This window comes from Ochotona curzoniae, unplaced genomic scaffold (genome assembly GCF_017591425.1).
Source record: "Ochotona curzoniae isolate NIBS_2020 unplaced genomic scaffold, NIBS_Ocur_1.0 contig_66, whole genome shotgun sequence".
In the NCBI taxonomy this organism is placed as follows: domain Eukaryota; kingdom Metazoa; phylum Chordata; class Mammalia; order Lagomorpha; family Ochotonidae; genus Ochotona; species Ochotona curzoniae.
In genome coordinates this window covers 18,719,220-18,742,450 of record NW_024466512.1, presented here as the reverse complement: position 1 = coordinate 18,742,450, position 23,231 = coordinate 18,719,220, and the positions used below count along the sequence as shown (strand labels likewise).

The 23,231-nt window shown below is 41.1% G+C and overlaps 1 protein-coding gene across 1 annotated transcript in view; it reads left to right on the top strand.

The window, feature by feature from the left end:
• The window catches only part of SORCS3 (sortilin related VPS10 domain containing receptor 3), a 546,072-nt gene that overhangs the window by 458,649 nt on the left and 64,192 nt on the right, over nt 1-23,231 (top strand). Inside the window, exons 12-14 of the mRNA XM_040991786.1 lie at nt 4,642-4,718; nt 6,792-6,883; nt 16,980-17,087. Coding sequence (XP_040847720.1) covers nt 4,642-4,718; nt 6,792-6,883; nt 16,980-17,087 — 277 coding nt within the window. The remainder of the gene's footprint in view (nt 1-4,641; nt 4,719-6,791; nt 6,884-16,979; nt 17,088-23,231) is intronic.

Below are 23,231 nucleotides of genomic sequence, written 5' to 3'. Positions count from 1 at the left end.
GTTCACCTTTTCACTACCCCAGTGTCCAGGCGTGCTCGCCGTCGCCTTCTGAACCCCACTTGGGTGGGATCCAGCATGTTAACCTCATCACTCACTTGAGGGATCTCTTGGCTGAAGATGAGTGCAGATCCCGCAGCTGAGTCTGTTTTTTTGTTTGTTTTTCATAGAATTGTTTCACCATCAAATGATGGCTATGGATCTTTCTCCAGAAAATGTGCAGGGTTCTTGTTTTCCCAAAGCCCATCCAAAGGGCTGGGATGCAAAGAACACTTACTTGACAGTGGTAACCTTTAGGTCGGTGTGCACCCCTCCTACAATCACAGAACAATCCCCTGGCATTGGAGAGTCACCCCTATATTCTGTAATCCCTGTGAGCTGGTCCATGCAGCTCAGGGACTGCTATACCGACAGCTTCCCTCGCAGTATGCAGGATGCCCATGGCTGGAGTAGAAGAGCCGCTGATGGAAACCAGTGAGCAGCGATAACAGTGAATAATTTTGAATACTTACTATGTAGCCAGGCATTGTTAAATGTGGTTTAACCACTCTGGACTTAAATGTTTTCATTGGCAAAGTGGGAATAATAATACTATCATAATAGAATTGCAGGATTAAATGAAGCAATGAATTTAAAATGCTTAGAACAGCGCCCTGGACATATTGAATGCTCAACACATGCTACCTTTCATCATCACTAATATTGTAGAAGTTAATGCTGTTCTTCTTGCATCAGGAAGATATAATCTGCTCAGCTTTCAGTGGAATACATAAATCATTAACATATGTTAAGCACACAGTGAAAGTCAGAAGCTCTGTCCTCCCGATATCTAAGCTGAGCCCTGACACTTGCCTTGCAAACTTGTCTTAGATTTTTGTCTCTGAACTTCATTTTTCCTACCTGTAAAACCTTGCAGGGGTGTTGTAAGAATCAGACAGAGGGCCCACTGACTAACTGGTTGGGATTAGCACTAGTTATTATTACCTGGGGAATACCTGGTATTTTCCTTTACAATGACCTAATATCAAGACTTTGTTATAAATTAACAAGCATGCAAACAAGACTCATTCCTTTGTTCTTCCCCTGTGGCATTCCCGAGGCTTGTCCCCGGGCCCTGGAACACTGGAAGGGCTCGGACCTAGCGTGATGCGCTCCTGGTGACAAGTCAGGCCTATAAGGCACTGGTGTGTGCCTCCTCCTTTCTAGATTTTCTTGTACTGTTTGCTTGGCCTCTGGAAAATTTTTTTGCTACTAAGGAAGTAATTGTGAAGCTGGTCAAATGCACCTTTTTTAAAATAAACATTTATTTTTTATTGGAAAGGCAGATATACAGAGAGGAGGAGAGACAGAGAGGAAGATTTTCCATCTGAGGGTTCATTCCCCAAGTGAGTCGCAATGGCTGGAACTGAGCCAGTCCGAAGCCAGGAGCCTCTTCTGGGTCTCCCACGCGGGAGCAGGGTCCCAAAGCATTGGGCCGTCCTCGACTGCTTTCCCAGGCCACAAGCAGGGAGCTGGATGGGAAGTGGAGCTGCCGGGATTAGAACCGGCGACCATATGGGATCCTGGCACATTGAAAGCGATGACTTTAACCGCTATGCTATCACGCCAGACCCTCAGCTGCACCTTTTATGGAGCCTGTCTTTCCCATCTCCATGTTCCCAAGCTGATTTTGGGGTTCTGTGATCATGGGCTCTCTCACTTCCACTCCCACCATTTACTCCCCTTTCCAAACTTGCTTTTAGATGTGACCTCATGGAAACTGTGTGGATAAATGACGTGCAGAGATATGTCTAGCCTCTGTTGAGCACATCCCAGAAGGCATAGGAATTCCTGTCTGGAGAGTTGGGAAATTGCTCTTAGCAGATGGAAACTAGGATTTGCTCTGTAGCTAACGCTTTGAATGTAAGCTTGGAGTAAAGACCACAGATCCTCATAGTGCTCCACAGTGTGCAAAATAGTTTCTTTGCCTTAGTTGCAGAGTTCTCCTGTTATGTAGAAAGGGCCATCACTATCCTCCCCAATAAACATGTAACAATGCCAAGAGTGAGTATGGGAACAGTGGTAGCACCCTGACCCCAATTCTAGCGCTCCATGCTCTAAACATTCAACCAGATTCATCCACAAGTTCTTTAACATGCCTCCTCCCCATCTCCCCCCGACTTCCTGCCACGTGTCAGTGTTTTCGCCTCATGTTCCCTCCTTGGAGGCCCTTTCCACCCTGCAGTTGGCTGTGTATCAACTGCTTGCTTGTCCACAGAACCCTCAGCTACTCCACTTGGGCAGCACCCCATTCTGGTGGCAGTGGAAGAGAAGACCCCAAAATTCCCATTGTCCAAAATTAGACTTGGACAAAACCCTGTGAGCCTTTGGCTCTCAAACTAATTGAGCTTCGAAAGAGAGCCAAACGATGTCAGAACGAACTTCTGAAGAGGAGAGCCATGCCAGGGATGGCAGGTACCTAGCTCTAGGTCAGGTCTGCTCTAGCTGCCCTCTCTTCCCCCTCCCACCCTTGGCACTCATTTGTGCAATACTACTATGAAATACGCCAATGCCTTGCTGATAAAGAAAGTTAAATTTAGTTCATAATTTTGGACTTTCAGTGTCCCAGTGACATTACACAGGCTCAATGGTAAGGGCCATCCCTCTGCTGCTCCACCTCATGGTGAGTAGCAAAGCCAGAAATACATATGTGAGCAGGTGGTTGAATCTCAAATCAGGAACAGAGAGAGCTGTGTGGGTTTAAACTCAGATTGTATATAACAGCATTGTTATGAGAATCAACCAAGGAGTTCCCTGTGAGCTACCTTCTAACGGTGCCTTCCCACTGACCATGAGGCCCCTTCTCCAAAGCTATTTTCCCCAAAGATTTATTTATTATTCTTAATCTGAAAGGCAAAGTTACAGAAAACAAGAGAAAGAGATCTTAAATCTGCTCATACACATTCCAGAGATCTCTGTGGCTCAGACTGGTTTAGATGGAAGCCACGAGCTTGCTCTGGGTCTGCCATGTGGGTGCAGTGACCCAAGCACTTGGCCAATCCTTGGCTGCTCCCCCAGGCACATTAGCAGGGTGATGGATCAGAAAAGGAGCTCTCACGTTTGGAACCAGAGTTCATGTTGGATAGAGCTGGTAGCTTAACTCTGTCACAACACAAGGCCCTTTTCTAAAGCTTTTACCATTCTCCTACAGTGCTACCCTGCAGATCTAGGGTTGACTTGCAATGGACATTAGAGGGTGTAAACCAATCATTAAACGACATCTAACTCAGAACACCAGTCACCACATATATTCATATATACTCACATACTGATTCTGAGTTCTTTTGAGTGCAACGCTAACCACTCTTTGCGTAGCCCCATTCACTGTATTCGTCTGCACCTTCTAACACCTGTATCCCGATGATGGAATATCAGCTTCCAGACAGATTGCCATGGGCTGCTTGCCACACCTCTCTGCTCCTCTCACTGCCTAAGCCCCGAACCTTGGGGTTATTTTTGGAAGCCTGTGTGTCAAAACACATTGGCTAGCTGTGTGCTCTCTGGTGCTGATGGGAGCTTGACAAGCTGGAGCCTGGCTTTAATTTCTCATTTTGAGGCATTAAATGTCAGGAGCTCAATTAACATTTTCATTATTGCATTTTTATTGTGCTCTTGTTTAGGCTACAGATGTGTGAGAGCTAACATTCCCTTCCTGCTATTTTTAAAGAAAAAATATCAACCCATAGGATAAACTCTTCCGTGTTTAGAATGCCTTGCTGGTTTTCAGTGTGTCCCTAAATGCACATCAGCATTGGAACAGAATTCAATCAAATGTCTATTCATTTATCATTCATTCCATAATTTTTCTTTTCATTAGGCATTAACTGTGGAGTTTGGGACACTATTCTAAGAGGAGAGAGCTATCCACTGGGAAAACTAAAGCAGAAAAAATCCTGAACATTTTCTGCTTAATAAACATAACTACAAAGTGATAGACATGCAAGAGAAAAAGTGGGCAAAGAGAAGAGGACGTGATGAGATTAAAGCAGTACATGTGCTCAGCCTATGCATCAAATGAGTGTCTTTCCTGTCTCCAATTAAACATGATGTGTTTAATTCAATCATCTTTTTGTGTGCTTGATAACTTAAGTTTCATAGTCAGTTTCAAAGGGTCATTGAACCACCTTGTGATCAAAGGGCATGTTGCCAAGCTCATATGAACACACACACCTACACATGCCATGGATATGAACATACACATACACACCAGTTTTTCAAGGTTCACATTGTATGTGAGAGAAGGGAACCCAGGCGCTCTATGCGTGTGTATTCTATCACTCTTCACCACCTTCATGGGGTACCTGTCAAGAGCAACTTACGAGATTATTGGTGTAGCGTGAATAATTCAAGAGAACCAACTGAATCGATATTCGGTCTTTGAATCTTAACTATTTGATGGTGTATTCTTGTCATACAGTTTACCTCGTATCCCATATTGAATTTGTCTTCCTGCTGAGTTTTTGATCTGACATCAAGAAAGACTTTACAAATAAAATATAGGCATCACTTGAAAAACCTTTACTTTTTTATTACCCCCTCTGCCAGCCATAAGCATGCTTGTCTTTAAAATGCCTAACAATTTGAGGTCATCTGCTTATGTTTCAGGCAACATTGGCTCGGAGCTCTCATATACTGAGATTGGTGTGTTCATCTCCTCTGACGGGGGCAACGCATGGAGACAGGTAACTGGTATGATTCAGAAACATGGAAGAAATATGTAGATTATGTTACATCTCCACTTCCTGTAGACTCAGGTTCCTTATGATTTTTTTGTTGCCAGATTTGACATAGCCATTCAGAGGTGTGTGCCTGGAAGGCAAGAGGTGAAAGAGCAAAAGCACTGGGTAGGAAACAAGAAGAACTGGAAATTGTCCAAGTTTGTTCATTCTTTCCCTTAGCAATATGTATGTGTAACACTGGTGCTGAGATTCGACCTGGTTACAGGAGATACAACTGATTAAACTGTTTCTGTTGTGAAAGTTCCACAAATTGTAAGGGTTAGAATAACAAAACTGGCAAAACCGTAGCATCCAGTGGTTGTTTAATATTGTGTAGGCTCATCCTTAAATACATATGAGACAAGTTAACACATGATGACTATATGAAATATAAACTCGGTTTTACAGCTGCTTGGAACAGTACTGCCCAACAGAACTTTTAAGGATGATGGAAATTTTTAATCCATGGTGTCCCATGAAGCTGTTAAGCACTTGAAGTGTGACAGAGGAATTAAATTTTATTCATTTATTTTAATTAATTTAAATTCAAGTAGTCAAAAATGTACTGCATTATACAAGAGGTCTATCCAATGCCAACTAGATGTCAGACTCAAAGCTACAATAAAAATGGAAAATCATTGAGTCCCTGTCTCATGGAGCTCAAAAATAATAGAGTAAACACGTTCATAAGTAACTGTGGTTCAAAGTGATTGTGTTATTTTTAGTTGCATTGTTAGCATGCAAAGGAAAGGGGGGGGATGGGTGCTCCTGGGGAAAGGTTGACAAAGTGATATTTTACTAATTTCAAAGAAGATTTCAATGAAGGTGAAGTCACCCTCTGACTTGTCCAGTTAGACAAGTTTTTCTTGGTTCCCTTAGTGTGAAGACTGTCATCACCATAACCAATCTCATTATTACCATCATCCTCACCGTCATTGTCACCAGTGTGACCGTTTAAAAAATTATCGAACACTAGCAACCATTTTAAGTATTAAAAGGCACAGGTTAAAGGTTAAGTCAGGTTTCCTATCCACAAACCATAATCAGGTAAAGGGGAAATAAACATCTGAATGAAACCAGAACTTCAGAATAACATCTTCCAAGTGCCAGAGGAGGGTGGAAGCTGATACACAGACCCATATGGAAGAAAAATCCCAATAGGCAAACCGTTGTTGCTTAGCCTAAAGGATCAGCTTACCTGCCCAGGTTGCCACTGCAATTGCTTCTCAATATTGTGACAACTTTTCTTTTTTTGCCAAGCATCCATTCACTCCAGGGCTGGGCAGAGCAAGAGTTAGCTGTAGCTGGGCTCAGAGTATCATAAGGCAGATCCAGGGATAATGTGTCCCTCCTCCTCATTGCCAGGACTCTTCCTGTACTCCTCCCGCTTCATTCCAGCATCGCCATTCTGTGGTTGATCCCAGATATATTGCTAAAGATCTGGAAGGGGAAGCAGGGTCCTGCAGGCTCAGGTCTGTGGTTGTGTCTGAAATAGAAGTGGATTGCCTTTAGACCCTTAGAAAGACTTAATTTCCTTAAAATGTGACCATGATAAAGGGAAAATGATTAGGGACTCTAGGGCTGAGAATTTATTTTTTTTCTTTCATATTTGTTGCAGCAAATCCGTGAGACCCTTTTAGTCATTGTCATTGTCCCTGTAAATCTGTTTGTACCTTCTCTTCTGGCGGCTGTCACCTAATCTATTACCAGACATCTTCATCTTGACTACAAGAGCTGCCATCCGGAAAAGGTCTTACAGCCTGCTATCCTATGGAAGGTTTTAAAGTGTAATTTACTTCTTATAGGAGAAGTGGTTCTTCTGTTCAAGTTGTCAGTGTAAAGTCGTGGCCAGCAAAGGCACTGATGGATGTTGTTTTTCCCCAAGAGAGTTATTTGTTGTCTGTGAGCTTCTTTTCTCTATGAAATGGGGATAACACTCATATAGAAGAGACAATGTACATTAAAGATTGTAACTGTCAAGCACTGTGCCAATGTAAGGTGTTGCTATGATTGTTGCTGTTGTTATTGTTGTTCCAGATCTTTGATGAAGAGTACAATGTCTGGTTCCTAGACTGGGGTGGCGCCCTCGTGGCCATGAAGCACACACCTCTGCCAGTCAGGCATTTGTGGTAAGGACAGCTCCCGACTGTTAATGAGCAGCGTCAGTGGAGAGGGTTGGGACAAGTTATTCTGCATGGTGTTGTACTCATGTATGCATTTCTTCATTCATTTATTCATCCTCCATTTAATAGCCTTTACATCCTCTAGTTCAAAGGCAGTGAAAACAGGCCAGATAATTCAGGGGGAACAGTGTGATGGATGGGGTGGGGTTATAGGAATGGGTGATCACATGAGGCAGAAGAGAGCGTGCGGAACCTGCAAGCTCAGGCAGGCGTGATGAAGATATTTCATCAGAGCTGAGGGTTGTCAGGTATATTCATCTGAGGCTCAGGCAGATCTATGCTGATACCTAGTTTGGAGTCACTGGGCACTTATGGGGTCAATAAAGCCGTAGGAGTAGGTTCAGTGTCTCCGGTGGTACAAGGGGGAAAAGTCAAAGACTCCTGTAGTTCTTTAATGAAAACCATTATGCAGAGCAGGAGACAAAGTTACTGGACAGACAAAAGGAAGCTGACAAAAAGCTAAAGGCACATGGAAAATGTTCTCATGTGTCCTGAGGAATGAATGTTCAAAAGCATCAGATGCCATCTGACGAAGGCAATCCATGCTGAAGCAGTATAAGAAATGGTTGGTGATGATTACCAAAGTGGATTTAAAAGAGAAATGGGTTTTAAGTTAGATCATAATACATTTGTGGATGTATAAATAAAATAATGGTAAACAACTGAATGGAGACAGTATAGATTATTGCTCTCAATAAAGTGAATTATGGAATGAAGCGGAGAATATGTGTGCAAAACCTTTAATTAGATGAAAGTGCTGAGTTAGACATCATGATGATGATGATGATGCATTGATGCTCTTATTATTTGGTTTGTTTTTGGCCGGGGAGTATGTGAGTCTGTGTGTGTTGACCAAAGTAAACATTAGAAAATACTTGTAGATGGAGGCCACGCAGTCTAGAGTTGGTGGGATTTGCCATGGCCCTTAATTTGAAAAGACCAATACTTTTAGAGTAACAGTTTTATTAGGAGATATAATACTATAATCAGAAAAAAATTCAGGGTTTTTGAGCACCCTATCCCATCTTAAATTGCTTTCACAAAGCACTGAAAGTGTCTCTTGGTAAACCATATGAAATTGTACTCATGGCTAGAAATGGTCACATATTTTCCATTTCATGGAGAATCTAGCATAAAGTTAGTTATACCTATATTATGTTATGCTACAAAGAAAAATGCATATAATATTTTTCAATATATATGATGCGATTTTAAAGAACAGTGTTCGGCTAGCCCAATGAGCTTATTAAAATTTTCAAAGTAGTTGTTTATCATTTTTTTTAAGATTTATTTATTTGTTATTGGAAAGGCAGATATACAGAGAGAAGGAGAGACAGAGAGGAAGTTCTTCCATCTGATGATTCACTCCCCAAGTGGCTGCAGTGGCTGGAGCTGAGCCAGTCTGAAGCCAGGAGCCAGGAGCCTCTTGCGGGTCTCCCACACGGGAGCAGGGTCCCAAAGCTTTAGGCTGTCTTCGACTGCCTTCCCAGGCCACAAGCAGAGAGCTGGATGGGAGGTGGGGCTGCCGGGATTAGAACTAGCACACATATGGAATCCTGGCACATTCAAGGAGAGGACATTAACCGCTATGCTATTATGCCAGGCCCTGTTTATCATATTTTAAATACTGACTTAATACTTCATAGTATCAGAAGACTTAAGTCATTTCATATTGTTTTAAGATGTATTTATTTTAGTTAGAGTCTTATTTATTTTAGTTGCACAGATGTGTGCATATGCATACACACACATCCTTCTCAGCATTCATAAGAACTTGAATGGGCCAGATAAACTCAGAATTTTGAGACTCCTTCCAGGTGTCTCACATGTGTAGCAGTGGCCCAAGCACTTTGTCTTTTGTTGCTTTCCCTGATTGTATTGGCATGGAGGTGAATCTGAAGTGGAGCAACTAGAACTTGAACCAGAGCTCATATTGGAATGTGACCATCTCAGGCAGCACCTTAACCCATTGTACCACAGTGCTGCCCCTGCAATCACTTGATATTAATGATAATCAGCATGCATTTAGAGATTGCTGCATTCCAGGTACTATTCCAAACAATGTACATGAACTATTTGACTTAATTCTTGAGCCAACTCTATGTGGGTAGTTTTTGTTAGCTATTTATGATGACGTATTTATTTGTTTGAGACTATACATAGCTAACACCTGGCATTGTTAAGTTTGGTCTCTGGTCTGGATGTTCTTCTCTTCTGACTGCTAATTTTCCAGCCACTGTAACAAGTACACAGAGGCTGTGATGTGGTCTCTGCCCTCTATCAAGATAAGGAATTAAAACAACCATTCATCACCAGAGATGAAAACACTGTCTGTTAAAGGACTCGGGCTGCGTGTGTTAATACTGAGGCTGAGTGCAATCCTGCCTGTTGATGGGGGCTTCCTGTAGCAGGTGGCTTGGGGACTAATGCCTGATGGGGAGTTGCTGGGAATTGCTGGTAGGGGGAGATGGGACGTGGAGACAAATTAAATCCTACAATTTAGGAAAATTGAGATTGTTCAGAAAACTACATTTCACTGGAGTCAAGGATGTAAGAAGAGATGGGTAGGACTCAAAAAAACTTAAAAGTCAGTTGAAGAGGAAAATTTGAGTCAATAGGAAATTTACTCCATAATGAAGAAACATCTCTGTCTATGAAAACATGATTTTTTTTTCTATTGAGTACTGCGTAGTCTTGTTCTTTCAAAGAGACAGCGTGTTTATAACTAAGAAGAATGTTTCTTAACCTTTGTCATTGCGTTCTGAGACCCTCCATTTAAATCCCAACAAAAGAATTGATCAGTGTCCTGTAGGCACAGATAGCTGAGCAGGCTTCTGCCCCTGAAGTCCTAAGAGAAGAGGTTAGCAACATCACCTTGCACTTGCACTTGACAGTCTCCCTTTTGATTTTTCATTATGGATGTGGTAAACACCCAGCACTTACTCAGTTGTTGAGTTGCAGACAAATTACCTTTTTACTGAAGAAAGGGAGAACTCATTTTTTTTTTCTTTTTGCTCTTTCTTGTGCTGGAAGAGGAGAATATATTTGCTGTGGAAGGAGTACATGGGACAGAGGGGTAGAGAGGAGTTTGGCCCTGTGAGTCCTAAGTGATCATCCAGTTTAACTCCAGTAGTTTCTGTTCAGAGCCCTCTGTTACAAATGGAACACTTTTCTGGGAAAATCAAGAAGAAAGCCATTGAGGTTGGGAAAAGTCTCTGTCCACTTAGAGAACTGTAACTAGGATCAGACTCATCAATACGAAGCTTCAGTTTTCCATTCTTCATGTAATTAATCTTTTATTTGTTACAATTGTAGAACTCAGAAAAACTCATGGTGTTCCGATTGAATTTCTTATTTCAATAATCATGTTACCTTCTATTTATCTACTCTAATTTATGAAACAGTAAAAATGATTTTTCAAAGTAAGCTTAGGAGAGATCGTTTTCTTTGCTGCTGGTGCCATTGTCGTCCTAATGTCAATATTATGGCAAATGCTAGAAAAGATTCTCAGAATTTGGGCAAGGATTATAATTTCTGTTTACTTGACTATCTGTCACTGCTATTCTTTAAAATATTCCTTTCATATGGTTAAAAATCAGCTATTGAGTTGAATGTTCAAAAATCAAAATAATTATTTTATAAGGGTCTGACATATTAGTGACCCTATCATTTTCATGAAGGTTTTCTTATGAAATAGATGCCTGAGTTTTGCTTCCTACTCATGAGATGCAAGCTTCAAAAAATCTAAACACCATTTATTTTTCCCCTGTGGTTTCTAATTAAGTCACAACCTTCTTAGTAAAATTGTAGCTCACTACAAGTGGATGAAAGGTTAAATATTCAGTTCTTTGTTATTTTCTTTTGTATAGTTCAGGCTCATGTTTTGTATACATATGTAGAGTATACATATTTGTGTAGGGAAATGGCACAAGCCTTTTCTCTTTTTCACAAGAATATTAGTAGCTCTTAGACTTAAATGATAGCTACATTGCCTTGCACAGAAAATAGGAATCATAATTGAAAAGCTGGGTAAACTTTAGCTCGGCTAACAAAGCATGCTATTTCCTACAAATTGAAATAATAGGTGGCTAGATAGGCAAGAAGATAATACAGCATACAAATGAACTCATCTATTTGTGACCATGTACATTTGGATGCACAGAGATTAGATGCTAAACACTCTTGCACTGAAATCTCCCTTCAGTATTCTCAGTGCACCTTAAAGCATCAGAATTAGATGAACACTGAATACCAGACCCTGGTGAAAACTCAACATAGAGTGCTTAAATGGCAAGAAGGCTGGGGTGTGACTATTCACTTAGCTGTGACAAGCTGTCTGTGTCTCTTTTCAATGGAATGGTCTTGGAAACAGAAAGCATCACCTGGCATTTGGGGATTCTTTTTTCTATAAGTTCTTGCAGGCAGGAGCATTTTATTCAGAGCAAAATTCCCATGAAAACAATAGTTCCAAACCAGTGCTTTCCTCTGAGATGCAGAAGGACGGATGCTATATGGTTTCTGGGTGGCTCAAATGCTACCACCTTATGTGTTTGGTATAAAGTGAAGGGAAGAAGATTGGTTGGCCATGACCACTATTAGCTCTATTTCTGTACTAGAGATTCCAAGGAGGGCTCTGCATGTCATTGCAAGATATTACTTCTTTTGGTTCCTCTTCTCTTCATATTTCACTCTGAAACATACAAAGTATAAAAGGATCCTAGAACTCATATATATGGGTGTTGTACTCCCTGAATACTTTTGTGACATCCCAACAAATCACAGTACTTTATCAGAGGACTACAACATAAACCGGCTTGCAAGTATACATTATGGGGGGTTTCTATGCTGTATAATGGCTTTTAATTATTTTCAAGTGTAGCAATATTGAATCGACTTTGAATTTCTATTCATTGACTCACATTCTGGTTCCCCACTCATTTTTGTTCTAACCTTCCTACATTCTTAGAAATGATGAAATAGGCAACTCAACATAGTTTTTATCCATTTCTCTATTTATCCTGTACATTTACATTGAACATATACTGTTTACCCAGGATTAGTTTAGAGGTTAGGGTGCCACTGAGTGAGGCTGTGGACTGGGGAGCTTAGGCTGTTGTGTACAAACATTGGTGTATTTTCTTTAAAAGAGTCACAAGAGTGAAATTATTTTCTCCTTCATTAAGTCTGTATTTTTAAAATTAGTCTATGTATCTTACCACTTTCCCTTTAATTTCGCTCATGGACATGACCCGTGCTGATATTCAAGAAATAGTTCCTTTATTTAACATTTGGAAACTTTCTCATTAAAAAAGGGTACTGATAATTCAGTTCTTCATTCTTCATTTCTCTAAGCTGTATACCTAACCTGTCTCTTGCACTTTTTTTTAAAGTCATATTTGTGGCAGAGTCCCAAGTACTTTGGTCATCTTCTGCTGCCTTCCCAGAGGCATCAGCTGGAAGCTGGATCAGAAACAAGGAGGCTGGGACTCTGACCTGTATTCTGAGATGCATGCCCGTGTCCAAAGCACCAGCTGCACCATTGCACCACAATGTCAGCCCCACGACTTGTTCTTTATCTTTCATCACATTGTTAACTTTTATGTAGCATTTAGAACTGAACATAATGTTTAGTATCTGTTAAAGTGATCATCTTATGTTGTATGCATATAATCTCTGGGAGTATATACTCACAGCGTCTTGATTATGCTTCATGCAAGTATAACTACTAGAACATAATGAACTTATAATCGACGAGACTGAAGTTTTGTTTTGGCTTGGATTTGTATTAGCAGCTCTGTTTTCTTCAACTGTGGTTTTTAAAATTCTATTTAATGTTTTGCTTTACGAAGATCCTGCCTTAAAGTGATTTCCAAGTCTAAATCTTTAATTATAGCTAGAAATCTAGATCTACATATGCAAATGTTTCCTTCAGTGCCATAATATGGAAGTCCAAAGCGAATCTAAAATCTTTATATGGACTGAAACAGTGGAAAGCGTTGCTTTCTACTTTCCTACCTACTTCCCTCCCTTAATTACTTAGTCCCTGATGCCTCACTCTTCATCATAGTTTCCATGATTTTTTTTTTTGGTGTTGTGTAACCCATATAGTGATGCTTTAGAAAGTTCATGGATTCATAAAGTTCAATTTACTTTTGTTCTAAAAACCCTCAAATCTACTCATACAAGTGATGCCTGGAAACTCTATGAAAATTGCATGCCCCGATAAACTGTGCATGGATTTTGAAACTTTTGCACAAAAATACTTTTATCTTTAATACTATTTTTTTGAAATTTAAATTCCTTCATATCTTGCATCACCAAATCCTGTTGATATCACCTATAAAATATCCTAAACCTCTCCTGTCTTTTCCCCCATCTCTATAACCTCTCTCCAAACCGCATCTCCTGTTTGATCTCATGATGATGGTTCCCTCCTCAAACTCATCACCTTGTATCCACTTCGGGCCTTGAAACCCCACTTGCCATAAAGCTTTGTAAGTTATCTTTTGAAGTTTAGGTGGAGTTTTATCTCTCATTTGTTAGAAACAATGCCCTTCATGATCTGCCTTCTGATTTATTCTCCGATCCCATTTCCTGTGTTAATTACTGAGCTATAATCCTTGGCCATCTTCCTTTTCTTTCCAGAGCACAGCTGTCTTTCACATCAGCTCTTTCCTCTGTAGAAGCCATCCCCTAAACTTCTACAAATGTCACCTCTTTGGAGAAGGCTTTCTTCAATGACCAATCCAAAGCAGTTATTTGATTGATAGTAAATTACTCCTATTTTTGTGTCACTTTATTTGCATGCTTTTCCTTTCATCAAAGTGTATTATAAGTTCCACTGATGTTTGTTCACCTGTCTTATTTCCCTGAGACTGAGGCCACTGCTTTCCCAAGCCCATCATGATGTCATTAACTACTTGGCAAATGAATTTGATTTGATTTGAGTTTGATTGTATATTGCCACAATTTGAAGTGCAGTTGACATTTCATTCCTGTCTCCTTGAATAATAGCAGTGTTACTGATTTCAGTTTCACCTATAAATCTAATAAGGAATTCTGAATCCTTCTGTCTTTGCCAATAATGAGCTATTGATCTGAGCAATAGCATGTGGATCCGTTAGGGATGTCATTCAGTATGGTTACCTCAGGCCACTTCGAAAGAACTAATCATCAAAAAAGAATTGCTCTGAGGCCAGCGTTGTGACATGGTGAGTTAGGCAACAGGTGCCTAGGACCATGGCCTCCACCATCAGCGGGGGTTTGAATTTCAACAAGTTCACTTCTGATCCACCTGTCAGAATTACTCTTACAAATGACAATTTCTAAAAATAAAGTTTCCTAATATTGTAATTATTTTGGAGTTGCTTTAAAGAGTTTGGCTTTTCTTTTTCTTTTTTTTTTTTCTGTGCTTAATAACTGTTTTAACCTGTAGGTGTCAAGTGTTAGACATGATTGGTGTCAGAAAATCATACTAGTGGCACAGTCCTGGGTTTCTGAGTGACACCTTTGCTATCAAAGAGAGCCACTCAGGATTTGTCCCTCGGCCTGGCTCTGGAGACGTGAGCAGGGCTTTTGATTATGTCTGTCATCCTTGGACTAGAGTTGTTGTACATGGACCTTGCCTATCTAGACATTGGGTTTTCTCCTATTTTTCTTTCAAGAGACAGAGCTCTTCCATCTGCTGGTTGACTCCTCAAATGGCCACAGTGGCCAAGCCATGTCAGGCCTAAGCCAGGAGCAAGGAACTCAATCCAGGTCTCCCAGTGGTGGCAGGGGTCTAAGTATGTGAACCGTCTTTGGCTACTTTCCCAAGCACATAAGCAGGGTGCTGGATCAAAAGTGGTACAGCCAGGACTCAGATGATTTCTTGAAATCACTGTGGTGGCTTAAGTCAATGGGCAACAACACTGGTCTCTATTTTCTTACCCTAGTCATATGCTAATCCCATTTTCTCTCTATCCCTTGAGTCCCTGCTTCCTGTGTGAAACAACTTCATAATGCTGGCAGCTGCTCTTCTAGAACTGGGCTTGGTGTTACTCTGTAGTTTCTGCTTATTCCTGGAAGGCTGGAAATGTTTTCTGTGTCTGCTCTATGGTGTCTGATCATCCCTTTAGGCAGTAGGGGTGACTATCAAGTGCCCTGCTGATAATGACAGTGGCAGGAAAGCTCCTTTTCCGCACGGTGCAGGTGGAACTCACTATAATTTGCTGATGAAGCTCATAGCTGACTTGTGTTGATGAGATCTGGAGGGAGCGAGATCTTCAACTCACTTTACCTTGTATCTATCCATTCACCCATTTGCCAGTGACACACACACACTGAACGCTAATGCTTCCTTACTTGTTGGACGTAGCAGAGTTGACCTGTTACCAGTCATGGTGTGCTCTGAAAAAGTGATAGTTATTTTAGGAAGATAAGGGAGATGTGTTTTGCTTTCACTCTTGGAATGAAAAATCTTTTGTACAAATATTAATTCATGTCTGTTCAGCTAATTTAGCTTTTAGCCTACTAAAAGGCTGAAACGACCGGATGCTTAGACAATAAAAGCTTTCTTGGTAACTACTTGTTATTTGGACATGGATCTAAATACATCATATCTACAAAATTGTTATCTGAGAGAATGGCTAACTAGGTAAAGAGATTCATATTTTTATCATTGTTTTTAATCTGTGTATTGAGGAAGAGGGGATTAGGAAGACAGGATAACAGAAACAGAGACATAGAGACAAAAAAATGAGAAACAGTGCAGATTGGCTAGTTACAGTCAGCTCACACAGGCAAGCTTATAGTTGCCAATATAAATTATGCTTGAAAGCATCATTGGATTAAGTGAAGATTCTTCATTACTTTGTACTTTTGTCGTCCCTTTTTTATTTAGCATTATGTACTGCCAATCATGTGCCAAGTTTTTGCTAAGGATTGGGAAAATAAATGTAAGTGGTATGAATGTTGGACTCTAGAAGTTCAGTTTCGTGTTAGAGCAACCTTACATTCATAAGAAAAAGTTATCATTTTCCAATAAAGGGGTGTATAGGGTGTGAAGGAGGCATTCCAAGAATAAAACATGTATTTTCCCTAAACCTTTAGAGTTAATCAAGTTGAATTAAGGTATTCAAGATTATTTAAGAAGTCATTAGTCAGAACTATGATAGGAAAATGCCTAGATATGGCGGGAATTTATAAAAGGGATTTCTAATTCTAAACCGTGATGATACAGAAGAATTAAGAATCACCCAGGAAAAGGATCACAGAGCAGGAGAAACCTAAAGTTGATTTAGGGGAAAGGAGACCTCAGAGAAAACTTGTGAGAACTTGGAGTTTGGGCTGTTGCCCTCCTAAACCAAGGGGCTCATAGGTACCTGATTATCTCAAGAAAAAGGAAGAAAGTAGGCACTCAGATTTGCTCAAATCACCTATGCTGTAAGCATTTATTGTAGGAGTTACAGCTTCTGTAACCGCAAGGGACCAGGCCTTCCTCTTACCCTTGGACAAAAGATGGAACAGTACTGCTCAGAATGTCTCACACACCCCATGATCATCCCTAAGGGCCTCTTAAAGTGGCAGTAGCAAGGGGAAATGATCCCAACATCCATTCTGAACAAATAGGAAATTGCTTTTTCTGAGGCTTGATCTGAAAGAGACAAACATAGCCCTGTGCACAGGGCACACCCTGCACTACTCAATTTGGCTGCATCAAAAACTCCAAAGGCCCCATTGATTGTGCTGTAAATTGGATCTCAGGTTCCATTCTGAGTACTTGAAACCTGATACTCCACCCTCTAAGCCCTCCTTCTTAGGTTGTTGATTCTGATATGTGGAAATAGCTCTGCAGTTCTGGTGCTGCCTCTGCCTGTGCCAGGAAATGCCGTTTTGATCAGGTCTCATAAGAAGATGGAGAGATGGTAAAGATCAATGCTTATTGATAATCCAAACTGCCAGAGAGGAAGATACAGAGGAGAAATTAATAACCTGAAAAGTGGTTGCAAAACTGTGGCTTTATTTTTCAGCTGTCTCTTCCATGTATTTGCTTCCAACCCAGGGTGAGTTTTGATGAAGGCCACTCATGGGACAAGTATGCTTTCACCTCGGTTCCTCTCTTTGTCGACGGGGCGCTGGTGGAAGCAGGAATGGAAACCCACATCATGACGTGAGTACTTCCCCGAATGAACAGAGGCCTGTGGTCTATATCACTGAGGTCTCACATCCCCACACCACACAACCCAGGAACTCGATTCCAGACCATTTCTTTGAGTCAAAATCCCTTAATCTAGAAATTGCGAATGTTTATGCTTGTACCCCCCAGCTCAAAAGCCCCTGGCAGATTAGAGGTGGTAGGCTCCTAACTGAACACTGAAGGTTTCTAATGGAATTGACGGTGTCATAGTAAATTACTGTTTATCTGAAATCCAGAGAATCTGAGAGCTGCAGGCTGTAGATGTGTTTTTTTCTCTTTCCACACCAGACCAGTAAGAGGAAAAGGGATAGAATACAGGGATAAAACAACTAATACGTGCATACTATAAGAAATGTTTTAATAGGAGATGGTAGGTTTAGTCTCTCTCTCTCTCTCTCTTTCTCTCTTTCTCTCTCAAACATGCATTCTATAGGAAATGTTTTAATAGGAAATTGTGGGTTCAATCTCTATTCTCATTCTCTCTGCTTCTTCCACCCTCCCTCCCTCCCTTCTCACGCACATATGCATATACTCTCTCTCAGTGTTATTGCACTTCAGATTAAAATACTATGAAAAAGTTTCCACACTTCTGTACAATGAGTTTAGATTGATACAGATCTTCAGGTTTTCAAAAACCTTGAAGTACTTTCTGAAAAGGAAAGAAAAATAACATGATACTATTTCCAGAAAACATTTCAACTTTTGATCCCTTAACACATGTGTCTGCATGTCCACATAGGATGGGGTGATGGTAGTCCTGTGAACCCAGAAACCACCCCTCCCTTCTCAATTGACAGGAACGCCTTGGCCTGTAAGTCTTTCCTGGAGTGACGGGACAATTGGGCAAGATTAAGGAGTGTTTGCACACTGTGGGATTGTCAGAATTGCTCAGGGCATGTCTTATCGGCTCAGGATAAGGATACGATCTGCTTGTTCTTAGGGACACTGCTCTTCTCTCAGCCTTTGTGCTAATTGATTTCTTGACAATTTGAACAAGCCCTATCCTAATCCACAACGATGGACTTGGAAGAGGGCCCGATCGTTGGGAAAATGTCTACTTCTATGCTTTCCCTTCTCTGCAGTTGTACCTATGGAATTTTGGTCAAACTGTTGATCTTGCTCCAGACTGAACTGCTTTACTGCAGTCCTGCCCCTGTTCTGTGCTCACAGCCACAGAGCTGACTGACTGTTCTTCTTCCTGTTCAGAATGACAAAAGGAACACCCTGCTATAAGGAGAAAAGTTGAGGGTGAAGAGGAAAGCCAATCTGATTACAGAACTGGGCACCTAGACTTGCAAAATGGCTCCCTACACTACAGTCCCTTGTGAAAGCCTCTTCAGGAACTAGCCATTCTGGACTTCCTTCATTCGTCAAGCTGTATCTTCTTTCTTCTAGAATGCTTTAATTCTAAGTCCTTGCCTTTTTAAGAAGCACAGTAGAAATGCTGTAAAATCGAACCTCCTAGGGCCTTGTCAATAGGATTTCTACAAAGCTTGAAGATTCCCTGTGTCCTTGCTAATGCAAAGTTCCTTACAGAAAAATGTGGGAGGCTCTATTGAACGTATGTCTTTAAAATCACTTGGGACAAGTGTTGAAATTCCTTTCATTCCCCGTCATTCTTCCAAATTGCTAGTGGATTCTTTCTTACCCCAAGGAGGGTGGTAGACTGTGGTTTTTTAAAAAAATGCATATTGTTTGATTTGAAAGGCAGAGATGGAGTTTCAGAGATAGTCCATGCACTGGCTTATACCTCAAGTGCCACAACAGTTAGGACTGGGTCACACCCAAGTCAGCACTCAGCATTCTAGCCACGTTTCCCTTGGAGGGGACAGGGAACACTCATCTGCTGCCTCTCAGGGTATACCTTAGCAGGAAGCTGGGTCTGATGCAGCGCAGCCAGGACTAGGACTAGGCTGTGCATTATAGGACATGGGAGTCCTGGCTGGTGACTTAACTGCTCTGCCAAATACCCACCCCTGACTTAAGCATCTCCATTATGTATGGCAAGATAGCAAACCCAAGAATGAGAACTATAAGCTACCAAAGGAGTATATGAGATTGGTAACCGATGTGTTATGTAAAAACTTGTGTTGTAGCTATATTTCCTAAGTTCTTTCTTCAAATGACAGCCAGGATTTCCCTTAAAATTGTTGCTCAATAAAGTAATACTTTAAATTCTGCCCAGTAATTTCTTCAGCCCTCTAAAATATGCCCCTAAGGTATCAGATCATTTTGTTAATTAAGGATTAACCACACATTAGTAAATCTACGGGCACACACCATACCCATCTCATAACCTGATTTATCCCAGATCTCTGCAGGCAGCCTGTTTATTCTACTGGAAGCTTCAGCCTGGCCTCACTTTGAACAATACCACATGTGTACCAGTCTCTGTGTAACCAGGTATTCTCTAGCAAATTTAAGACTGCAGTTTATTTGCTGTGTTCATCTACTCTTAAATGGTTATAATTTTTTCTCTGCTTCAGATGGAGGTTAGCTAATCACGTGGACTTGAGTGAGCCTGACCTCAGGGCCAAACCAGTTATAGAAAAGATGAGATAGAACCAACTGACTCCACAAGGGCTCCGCAGTTTCCCTACCTCCTCTCGCTTCTCATCAGATCTTCCAAAGAACAGAGCATACTGAGTTTCTCATAGGGGTCTGGGAAAAGAAGTTTTTGTCTTATAAAGAAAGTAAAGTGACTCTAGGAAACATTTATGAGAACAAGTATCAATGATTCAGGTTACCTTAAGTTTTTATAAAAGTTGGGGCCTGTCTTGTGGGAAACCGGCATGGGGCTTGTGAAAAGTTGCATAGACAGTAAAAGGGAAAACCCAAAAGGGCTGCCAGGGTGTGATTTCTGCCTCTGTCCAAGGTTTGAAAAGACGTTGAAGCCAAGTGGCCTATCAGGACTGACCAGTGTTTGTCCCTATTAGAATAGTAACGGCAACAATTGTAGCAAGAGTTCAAATATTTACGTATTACATAGGAAATACGGAAGGAAGGGGAGTTAATTGAAGAACAAGAATGTGTAGTCTTGGCATGGGTCTGAAAATTTAGTAAGTATGCTGCTGGAATTCTAGACATTACCATTCATTCTGACTCTTGAGCTTAGCTACCATCAGGAGGAAAGAGAGATTGCATTAAGGTTCTACTACCCTATCTTGATCCCTTGACTTCTTTGAACAGGTCATCCAATTAAACATATGTGATAAGCTTCTCTGTATCAGTAAATCTTTGTGGTGTTATAAAGGTAAAGAGAATTCATTCTGCTGAAGTAGCTCTCAGGAGAGCTAGGTGGGGGTGGTGAGGATATCGAGGAACTCCAGTCAAATAGCCGGAGGGAAAAAGCAGGGAAGTGAAGTCTTCACACCTGCAGTGGGTGACAATTGAGTTGATCTGGAAGTTTGAATAGCAGTTCGCCAGTGGAAAAACAACTTATAAGCAGCATGATGTAAGTTCCAAGAAAGAAGCAGAGCTGTTTGGCTGTTACATTCACTAATGCAAACTCAGTTCCTGAAGTGGGAGTTGATGTGATGGAGGAAGGAAATAATTAGCTGTTGAATGAAGAGTGAATCAAGGTAAAGCAGAAAACAGAACCAGGCAAGAGGTGCCTGCGAACATCTCTGGGTATGATGGTGATGCTATAAAGAGTGTCGGTATGCTTAGGAATTTGGTCTGTTTGATGTTTGACATCAAATCATTGAAGGTTTTTCATTGTCATTGGCATAGACTTAAAACCCACTGAATGACTCACAAGTGTCTATACTGACCACCCGTCTCAGACCTGGATGCTGACTCCCTCCATCTAACCACCCTTCTCCGTTACAATGGTTCTGTCCAGACCCAGCATCTTTACCTTCGTGTTCCATCCCCATTTCCAAGAAACAAACTCATAAGTGATCTTCAGGTCTCAGCCCAAGGATCAGCTCTTAGAGCCAACCTTCCTGCAGGTAACCTGTTAGATTGGATTCACAAATTTCTTACTGCCTCAGCCCTGTAGTGTTTTCCTAGACAACCTTTTAGATAATAAACATTCATGGAAATGGCACTCATTATTTCAAACCATTTTCCTCCATGCTCATGAAGAAAGGCGATAGATACACATACATGCTTGCACACATACATACAAAAATTAGGGAGGCTCTTGGTGTATCCTCTTTGCTACATATCTACCGGGACTGTGCTAACATGGAGGATTTAACGCTATATAAGCATTAGAATGAATTGTTGGACGTTTGATTAAGTGAATGAATTGCAAGAGTCTTAGCTGTGTTGTGATTGTTATGATTTCTTTGCTCTCCTGACTCCCGATTGTAGTGTTTTAGTGAGCTCATAATGGATCCCCAGAGATTCTGAAGTGCAGTTATCAGAATCCAGGAAGTTGGGGAGTTGGGTGAGAATGGGAGTAGGCTATGTTTCCACGCAGAGATCTGCATACAGTACGTCCGCAGCACAGGGGCAGAACAGCCTCTGGGCAAGAAAATGAAGCTAGACAGTGAGGGCCCTCCTGGGAGTGCTTTATGATTTCCTCCTCCCAGGGGATCAGCCCAGCTTCACGCTGCGGCTCTGAGTGGGTGCGTGTGTCACACGTGAGCACAAGCACAGCTGGGACAAAGAGATCCCAGCTTGGAGACCAGAGATTTGCTTACTTTTATTGCTCTTTTTTCTTCTGTCTTTTCAAATGTTATTATTTCAGCATCTCCCTGGTAACCTTGACAGAAGCTATCTAGTGTAGCCCAATTCAGAATGAAATGTGACTCGTATTATTACTTAAGGCTGGGGACAGGACTGGATGACTGACAAGCTGATGGTCCTATGCAGTCTTAACCCCTGGCTTTCCTGCCGATGAGATGCCTGCAGCTATTAGAACACTGGGGCTTTTGGTTCACAGTTTCTTAAAAGGTTATTTACCCCCAGAATAGCACTGTAAGAAGAGTCTCCTCCTCTGTTTAACTGGCTCGCTTCAAGTGTGTAATCAAATGGAAAACCTTGATTTTCTTTATCTTCAATTCTACATCAGAAATTATTTTCTAGTAAGAAATATTGGGACCAATTGACTGTGATTTAACTGATCTTTTACAAGAGCTAGGGAGACCCTAACAATGTCCCAAGTGACAAAAAGGAAAATCCCAGAGTAGGGAGGCTCAGCTTTTCCTGAAGCAAACAAATACTCCTTACTAGGATTAAGCCAGAAAGAAAACAACCTAGGGAGTTCTTCTGAGAATCCAGCAGGGACTTTACAGCCAGTCTGGGTCTATCTGATAATTCCTTTGTCCCCATGTATCACCCTGAGCACTTACTCAAACTCTCAGCTACTGCATGGCATAGATAGATTGATGACCATTGGGTGGATGAGGGCACTGAGCAGTGCAGAGAAATTAAGTGTTCAGCTCACCTGTTCGGAAAGAAACAAAATAAGAGCAAGGAATGTGAATTTCAAATTCAGGCTTGAAGGTAAAATTTGAGGGACGGTTCTAGAATTCCCTAAAGTTCATTCAATAAAGACCATCAAGGTATATGTAGGAAAGAATGGCAGGGTATTAGTTATTCAGTAAGTATTGATGAGTGCCCGCTGTGCTGCCTGAAGCTAAGTCACAGCAGAACCATTCCTGCATCTAAAATCATAGTCTTTTTTTTAAAAAAAAAAAATAAAATATGATAAAACATGAAAGAATTAGGGAACAATTAAATAGCAAGATCTGGGGGCAAATTGTAGTAGCTATTGAATATCAAAGAAGTGATTAAAAACAGAGTGAATTCAAAGGGCTTTCTGCTCCATAGAGAAGATGACAAGAGCACTGCAGGTAAGCAGACACAGTGTGCCTGGCCTATCTAGAGGAGAGTGGAGGTGGTAAGAGCTAGAGACGACTTTAGCAACTTGGCTAAGGCTACTTGCCTTGCTAACTCATTTTGCAAATCCATTTCTAATAGGCAGAATATCCCTGATCCTTTGTTGTATCAACAGAATAGCCAAAGTGAAGGAAAGAAATCATGTGTTGTCTAAAAAAAAAAAAAGTTTGGAATCCTGAGGTCTGCAGAGGTTTAAAAATGCGCAGCCCTTCTTTCTGCCTGTGACCACCTGCTTACAGGGAGCGTGCTGTTTAATACAGCCTC